We start from the raw sequence: 8,810 nt of genomic DNA, 5'->3' as shown, positions 1-8,810 counted from the left end.
TGTCTAAACCCCGCATAGGGGCAGGATATTAGGACGCTTTGCGTTCCACTCCATCTCTATAAGTGGCTGACCCCAAGCTCAGAGCCCTGCCTCAGCCTCCTCTCCTTCCCTCGGTGATCCCCTCCCCTCTCTCTTCTTCCTGATCTTCTGTCAGCCTTTCCTTCCCTTCCTCTTTCACCTCCTGCTCTCCTGCCTCTCTTCTCAGCCTTAAGCAGTGGCCACTCGGCCCCCAGGCGCAGCCACAGCCCTCTCGCCCCCCCTGTGGACCATGCACTGCAGCTGCTTGGCCGAGGGCATCGCTGCCTTTCCCAGCAGCTACTGGATCTCAGGTGAGCCCTTTGCCGGGCGGGCGGCCAGGGGCCGGGGCCTCAGGGCAGCCGCGCGGCCCCTGACACCCTCGTCTCGGCCCAGGCCTGGCCTTCCCCGACTGGGCCTACAAAGCCGAGTCATCGCCGGGCTCGCGGCAGATCCAGCTGTGGCACTTCATCCTGGAACTGCTGCAGAAGGAAGAGTTCCGCCATGTCATCGCCTGGCAGCAGGGAGAATACGGGGAGTTTGTCATCAAGGACCCAGACGAGGTGGCCCGCCTCTGGGGCCGCAGGAAGTGCAAACCACAGATGAATTATGACAAGCTGAGCCGGGCCCTCAGGTGAGAGGAGGGGGCTGACGTGGCCGGGAAGGGTGTGATTTCAGGTCCTGGACACCCTCACGCCTCCGAGGTGCCCAGAGGTTCTCTGCATCGGCCAGGGTGAGCCTTGTGGGCTTGGGGAGGCGGGAAATAGGGAGCCAAGTCTAATTCCAAACTCTGGACCAACTCTCAATCCCGGGCTCTCCAGATATTACTACAATAAGAGAATACTGCACAAGACCAAAGGCAAGAGATTCACGTACAAGTTCAACTTCAGCAAGCTCATTGTGATCAGCTGCCCTCTGTGGGAGCTGCAGGCACCACCGTCGCCGCACGTGCTGCTGCGGGCCCCCACCCTGGCACCCATGGGCCTGCACGGTGAGGTAGGCCTGCGGACCACCCTGTCCCGGGGCTCCCCCAGGCCCTTGCCCGCTGCCCGGGAGGCCCCCAGCCGTCCTCTCTGCCTCCAACACTCCTCTCCTTCTGCATGCTCGTTCCTGAGCACCCCAGGGGACAAGGTGACCCCCCCCGCAGTGGGATCCTAGGGCAGGGGGGTGGGGTTCCAAGGGTGGGCCCAGGACATCTGAGACAGCAGCACCTGGGCAGTGGTGGTTTAAGCAGCACGAGAGCATTTTGTTGTTTTAAGCACTGGCCCACCGTACCCTGTGCCAGGGAGACCCCATCCCACCCCACGCCTACTTCTCTTCATCCCCCAGCTCCTGCACAGCATGCTGTTCACCCATCGGGCCATGGTAGAGCAGCTGACCGGGCAGCGGGTCTCCCGAGGGCCAGCAGGGGCCTCTGAGGATAAGAAGGGAAGCAGCCACAGCAGTGACCCCCGTGAGTGTTCAGACTGGGGAGGACCCAGGGAATCTTATCCGTAGGAGGAGTGACCCTTCTGGCTGAGTACTTGGGAGAAGGAGCATGACACAAGGGATTATACCAATCATCCATTCATTCAATGAACACTCATTGAGCACCAGCTATTTACTAGGTTCGGGGGTTCAGAGATGAAATATGGGTCTCAAGATGCTCAGAGTGTAGTGAGGAGCAGAGATGGGAGGACTGTCCGTGACTGGTGCTGTGATTCAGGGAAGCACAAGGTGGCACAGGAGCACAGAGAAGGAGTTAGGTCTTCTCCGAGGAGAAGCAAAATTGTAAAGCAAAATGCTGTGAGCAAGCGTTGCAATCTGAAGAACCGTGGGTAGCATGCGATGGTCAGAGTGAGTTATGTGACAGGATGGGGACCAATGGGAAGGGTGAGAGATGGGGTATGCAAGGGAAACAGGCCACTGAGAGCCTCAGAAGCCATGCTAAGGGGGTCTTTGTCTCGTGGGCAGGAGAGACCCAGGAGGGAGAGGCATGTTCAGATTTTCATTTTATAGAGATGACTCCAGTTGCAGGTAGAGGTTGAGTTGGAGGAGCCTAGGAGCAGCATCAGGAGCAGAGCCAGGAGGCTTTCGAAGACAATGGAGGCCAGAACCAAGGCAAGGGTCAAGGAGTGGAGAAGGGAGCTCAGCTGAGAAGAAATTGGGAAGATAAAGGTCATGCACTCATTCACACATGCATTCATTTCTTTGAACAGATATTTCCGCTTTGTGTGCCAGGCCCCGTCATGGGGGGCTGGGGACATTCCTGCCTTTAAGAGCTTGTGGCCAAAGGGGAGGGTGCAGATGTCAAATTAGTAATCCAGCAAGATAGATAAATCATTATAGCAGTGCGGACCACCACAGAAGAGCTCAGGGTACCCAGGGCAGCAGAGAAGGCTTCCTTGACCTGACAAAGAGACATTTGAGCTGAGACATAAAGGGTAAATAGGTGCCAGCTTAGCTCAGAGGCAGAGGGAGAGCCTCACAAGAGGGACAGGGCGAACATATGTGCAAAGGCCCTGGGGCTGAAAAGAGGCGCTGGGAGTATGCCAGCGTAGGGGCACACGATGATGGAGGGTGAAAGGAGGGTGGACATGTTGGGCAGACACCCACTGGTTTAGGGTCTTCATCTGGGAAGTGACAAAATCAGAATTTCTGTGAAAAAGATCTCAAAGCCTCTGGACCAATCCAAGACACCTTTAAGAGAAGCTCAAGACCTACCCCTCCACCCTAGGGAATTTCCTTGGCCTAAGCCCCACCTCCAGGGCAGCTCAGACGTCCCACCTCCCAGAGAGTGTGAGGAGCCGGCTCTGGGCCCCAGAGGTGCAGTCGAGACCGCAGGCGGGTGGGTGGCGTCTCAGGGCCTGCTGGGACTCGCCCCGGCCACCTGCCTGGCAGCTTGGAACTCAGCAGCACCTGGACAGCCCTCCCTGCTCTTCCATTCTCACCCGCCCCCTCCTAGATCTGGGAATGCCTTGGGCACAGAGCTTCTTTCTTTGCAAACTATGAGAAAAAAAAAAGGGTTCCCTCCCTTTTCACCTCCCTGCCCCCTCCCTGCACCCCCACAGGCACACACACACACACACACACACACACACACACACACACACACACACACACACACACACGTGCCCTGTCTGTACCTGGGCTGGAGGGACACTAAGCAGGCTCAGGTCACCCGGAGGTTAGCAGCAGTGCATGCCCTGTTTCTGGATTGAGATTCTAGAACGTTCCTCAGCTCCACTCCCCCTCAGAGCATTTGGTGCTTTGGGGCAAAGAGGGGCTGAACCATTGAGTCTGAGCTAGGAATTTGCAAGGCTGGTGTTGGGAAGGAGCAGAAGAAAGGTGGGGAGGGGGGCTTGGAAACAAGTCCTCGGACACCCCAGCACCGACGTCAGGGACCTCTGGGACAGAGGGAGGACACACAGCCTCAGCTAAGGATGTATGGAAAGGGACAATGAGCCAGAGACACCCCACATTATGGCAGGGGCCTCCACGCTTTTCCTCGTAGAGGATCGTTTTTGCTATTTCCCCCCTTTTCATGGTCCAACTTCCAAAATATGGTTCCTAGCAAATAAACTGAGTGCCTTAAGGAATAACCCATCTATTAGCTGGAGGCCTGCCCACAGGACCACTTGGGGTTGATGTTCCTGCACTGGGAGCCCAGGGCACTTGGTCCGGTTAAACACTGCAGCCTGACTGGGAAAAAATGTGGAGTTAGGGCTACGCTTTTTTTTTTCTTTTTTAACTTTTTTTTTAAATTGTAGAATGTAACATATATACAAAGCAAAGAAAGAAAGAAAGAAAAAAAAATAGTTTTCAAAGCACAGGTCAACCAGTGGTTCCAGAACAGATCCCAGAGTCTGTCCCAGCTCCCATCCCACCCTCTCCGATTTCTCCCGGTTCCTCCAGACACTGGAGGCGGGAAGGAGTGTCAGGAGTGACTCAGCGGCCATGCTTGGTCCTTAAATCCCATTTTCTCTGTTATTCCTCCTCCTTCTCCTTTGATCCTTCTCCCAGTCACTAGAGGTCTTTGCTCGATGCACGTTCTGACTTCTTCCTGCTGAGAAGGGGTGGGGCGGGGGATTATGCTTTTCGAAATACGGCAAAAATGATGCGAAGGTCTATGTAATCATGGCAGCGGATCGCAGGCCGGGCGCCCCTGTTGCAAGATCCCAGCAGAGGGGCGGAGGGAAAGAGGGCCGGAGTCTTGGAGGAAAAGACAGACTGAGAAGAGGAACGCAGCGCTCCCCGGCTCCCGGCCACAGCCTCTGTGTCTCCTGCCGCCTTCCCACCGCTTAGATCACTTGCCCTTAGAGGGGAGAGGTGATTTTTTTTTTTTTAAACATGGGCAGGTACCAGGAATCGAACCCTGGTCCTCTGGCATAACAGGCGAGCATTCTTGCCTGTTGAGCCACCGTGGAGAGGTGATTTTTAAGGATGAAGAAACTGAAGCCTGAGAAGGTAAAGGACAAGCTCAAGGCTCAGGGAAGCTCTTTGCCCAGCTGCAACGGGAGCTCTTTGCCGCAGGGACGGCGAGAGGGAAGAATGGATTTGTTGAGTTACCGCAAAGAATATCTTCATTCATTCAGTCGACACATTTTTATTAAGCACTCAGGATGCGCCAGGCGGGGTTGCTTACCGAAAATACGGGGATGATAAAACAGACGCAGTTCCTGCCCCCACAGAGTTGGGGACACAGACATTAAATCATCTCGCAAAGGGCCCGGGCGTGACGGCTGTGACAGCAAGGGGCTGTCCTCCAAGCTGGGGAGACTCGGGAGGCTTCCCCACGCAGTGGCATTTCGAATGGGACCTGAAGCAAAGCAGAGGCAGGAAGGCGGGGGGAGGGGGTAGATGAGAAGCAGACGGTGGGCGGGAAGTGGGAGAAGAAAGGTGCATCTCAGAGAGGGGCCGCCGCCCTTGACCCCTTCTCTCCCCCCTTGACCCTTTCTTTCTCTTTTCCTAGGACTTGGCTCCGCCCCCGCCCCCTTCATGCTCGGCCCTTGCTGTCCTTTCCGGAGCCCCGAGGACCCGCTGCCAAGTTTCGCCCCCTTCGCCCCTGCCCTCCCGGCCCCTCTCCCCTGCGACTGGGCTCGCTTCTCGGGGCCCCTGCTGCCCCCGCCCCCCGCAGAGCAGCAGCTGCCGGGCGCCTCCAAGCCCGACCCCCTGCTCCCCGGAGGCGGGTGCACCCCAGCGGCCTGGCACCTTCCTGGCCTTCCCCTGCTGGCCGGGCTGGGAGCGGGGGCTGGAGAGAGGCTCCGGCTCCTGTCGCTGCGGCCTGAGGGGCTGGGAGTAAAGCCCAGTCCGTTGTTAGGGGCAAAAGGGTGGCCAGACCCCAGGGAAAGCATCCCCTGAGAGGCCAGCAGACTCCAACCCGGGCAGGAAGGCCTGCGTCCGCGAATCAGGAGTCCTCGGAAGCAGCGCGGCCCTCGGAGCCCCCCAAAGTGGGGGGAACGAAGTGAAGCGGGGGAGGGGGGGGGGGCCCAAAGGCCATTTCTCCTTGCCCACTTCCTTCTGGCTTTGCACTTCCAGCCCCACCCCTGGCTGCGCATCGGCTCAAGGGGATCTGAAGAGGTGGAGTTGGACGGAGGGGGGCCCAAGTGGAGAAGGGTGTAGCTGGGGATGAAGGAAACAGAAGCAGGGTGCCCCTTCCCCTCTCAGTCAATTACCAATCAGAATAAGGAGCTATTCCTATCTCTGGTTTTTGTTTGTTTGTTTGTTTGTTTTTTTGAGGGTGAGGAGAGGAAGGTTTCCATCATCAGAGGCATCTCATACCTGCCCACTCCAAACCCATGAAGGGGGGAAACCAAAGGTCTCAGCTGGGGAGGGTCCAGGGATCTGGCTTCCTGAGTCCCAGGACAAGTCTGTCTCCGAGGCCCGTCTCCCTAGCCTGGGCTAAGGGCTCCCTGCCCTCGTTATGCCTCTTTCTCCCCCCACTGACTTTGGTGCCCCGAGAAGCTCCGTTCCCTGCAGACGCTTCCTCCAGTCTCCATTTCTCCAGGCTGGCCGGGCAGGGAGGGCCTGGCCTCCTCCACTCTGTAAGGCCATGAATAAAATGCCCTTGGCCGGAGGACCAGAGGCCCTCCCAGCTGACCAGTTCCCTGGCCCCTGCCGCCCTACCTGCCTCAGCTCTGGCCTGGAGCTCACCCACCCCCCCCCCCACCACCCCCGCCAAGATTCCCTGGCAGAAAGGGGATGAGGGCAGCCAGGGGAAGACTTGGGGCTTGGAGTAGAACTGGGAATCAAGCCCGTGGTCAGCCTCCTCTTTTCTGCTGCCATCGTTTCCCGGAGAGAAAGGCTGAAGGAAGAGGCCACAGGGCCATGTGGGAAACCAGCCTCAGGGAAAGAGCTTAAGAACAGATCCGGCTTTGCAGAAGAACTCTGAGCAGAATTCTGAAAGGTTGAAGGTGAAGAACGAGGACATCGGGCGGGCGGGGGGCCTCTTCCTCTGCTCCCCACATCCTAAGAATGTCAAGAGGAGTGGACTTGAAGCATTGGGTGGCTGGGGGTTATGGGAGGGCATGTGGGCCAGAGGATCTTTTGCTTGGAAATACCAATAGAGAGGGACCCTCCAGGAACCAATATGATTGACCTCTGTTGTCCTGTCTCTAGGCTGAAGTTTAGGACTTGTCTCCACCTCCTTTCTGTGATGAGGAGCACAGAGGTCCTCTTTCCCTATGCTTTGTCCCTGTCCCTGAATTCCAAGGAGTGGGAGGGGGGTGTGCCCCTCTTCCTTATTTTGCTCTCTGCAGCTTCCAAGCAGACGCCTTGTTCCACTGGTTGGGATGGGGAAGGAGAGTCCTAGACTGCGGCAGGGCAGGCCCTTCCCCCACAGAGAGGTTGAGCTTGGCAAGGAACCCAGCCCCTGGGTCTCCACGCTGGGTACAGGCCAGGAGGAAAGCTCTGGGTGTGTTCTTCATCTCAGTAACCCTCCTTCCCCACCCCAGATGCCCCCCAGAACAGGGCACCCCAGAGTCGTTCTCCCAGGAAATCTCAGGGCTGCAGTGCGAGCTGCTTTTCATTTGCTCCCCTGATCATAGGCCCATCCCTAGCCCTGTAGGAGAAAGGAGCCCCCTGCCTGGGGTTTCCCCATCACCCTGCCCAGTTTGGGGAGACAAAGAGCTAGTGTTGTCTGCTCCAGCACCAGGAACTGGATTGCACTGTCGTGGGGCCCGTTGAGAGAGGCCAGCCCGGGGACAAGAGGTTTTCTCCATAATGGGGACTCTCATGTGCGCTCTGCCTGACGCCACGCCCTCTTCAGTGGTGCATGATTGCCGTGTCCCCACATTTCAGACAGTGAAAACTGCCTTGAGGTTACTAACATTTCTCTTTGGGGTAGGTGAACCCAGGACACCAAAAGCTCAGCCCCAGAGGATGCAAATTTCCAGGTGGTGCACTCCAGATTTTACGCAATGGAGTGGAGCAGAGTGGAGTTGCTCAGCCTCAACACTATTGTCATTTTGACTGGTTAAGACTTTGTTGTCACATGCACTCTAGGATGGTTAGCAGCGCGCCCCTGGCCTCTGCCCACCCCCAGCTGTGGACAACCAAAATGTCTCCAGATACTGCCAGACGTCCCGGGGTGGAGGGAGAACAGTGGGAAAACTCGCCCTGGGTTGAGAACCACTTAGGTAGAGGATGACAGGTGTAGTCTGGCTTCAGCAGGTTCAGATGAGCTGGCGAAGATGGGACTCGGGCTCCCCCCAAACACAAGCGACAACTGGGGGTTTACGCATTGCAAGGCTGCCCTCTGGTGGTGTGAATGGATACCAGCAATCAGAAGAGCTCAGAGCCCTGCACGAGGCTGATAGAGTGGAAACCAAGGAGGGCTGCTCGAGGCGGAGCAGGGCGGTGGGGTGCGGGGGGACTGATGGGCAACCTTGGAGCCATCTGAAAGGAGAAAGGGAGGGAAACACTTTATGAGCGCCCTCCTTTTTCAACCTGCCTTGGCAAATCATAGGCTTTTCCCCCGAAGAATCAACAGGTAACGTAACAGCAAACTGCAGGATGTGAATTCCTTTGATAGGATGGGGTACAGCCATCGGCCTTAGAAATCACACCCGCTGGCCATCTGCAACTGTAAACCTCACCAGGGAATAATGTGTAGAGGACACTCAGCCTTCTAGGAGCTGGGAAACCAGGACAGCGGCAGAGAGGCAGAGACCTTACCTCACCTACCACCCCTGCTTCTCAGTTCCTGGTTCTGTAAGACCAAAGGCAGGACAGAAGCACTCGTGAGATTCAAGTAGAACTTTAGGGAGTCAGACCCCCACGTTGTAGGAGCCAGCAGGGACCTTTGAGATCATCGAGTTCAACTCCCTCATTTTACAAGACCCAGAGAAAGAGACTTGCTCAAGATTGCATGAATAGAAAAACAGCCAAACTTAGAATATAAATATCCTAGTTATCAGTTAATGTTCTTTCCATCTCACCATAATCACTTGGCTTGAGAGTTTTAAAAGACCCTTAAAATTCCTTAGCAATATTTTATGTGTTGAGAGAGAAATTTAAAAAGCGGTTCCTCCTGTGTGATTTTTAATGTAATCTAATAGTAAGCATTTATCTTTTCTGTCAGGGTTCAGCACTTAGTTATATATTGTCCGGTGCTGACCTCTGCTGGTCCGATGGGCAGGAGAGTTGTGCCCTCCTACAGCTGGTATTGTCAGTGACAGGGCAGCCCACCTTTGTTAAATGGAAGGTGTTTTTTTTCACGGAACATGTGATTAGCATATGGAAGAGGCTTGGGGGTTAAAAAATAAAAACAAAATATTTGTTGCCCTGCGATGTTTGTGGCCACAGCAGGACTCATC

At 56.0% G+C, this 8,810-nt stretch overlaps 1 protein-coding gene across 1 annotated transcript; it reads left to right on the top strand.

The window, feature by feature from the left end:
• The first annotated feature begins 268 nt into the window (after positions 1-268).
• Positions 269-5,355, top strand: ETV3L (ETS variant transcription factor 3 like). Its single transcript, XM_077156764.1, has 5 exons — positions 269-329; positions 412-649; positions 837-1,011; positions 1,345-1,468; positions 4,967-5,355. Exons 1-5 carry the CDS (start codon positions 269-271, stop codon positions 5,353-5,355), a joined length of 987 nt encoding a protein of 328 aa, XP_077012879.1.
• Positions 5,356-8,810: the final 3,455 nt, after the last annotated feature.

This window comes from Tamandua tetradactyla, chromosome 4, assembly GCF_023851605.1.
Source record: "Tamandua tetradactyla isolate mTamTet1 chromosome 4, mTamTet1.pri, whole genome shotgun sequence".
Lineage (NCBI taxonomy): Eukaryota > Metazoa > Chordata > Mammalia > Pilosa > Myrmecophagidae > Tamandua > Tamandua tetradactyla.
This window is presented reverse-complemented; position numbering and strand designations above follow the sequence as displayed.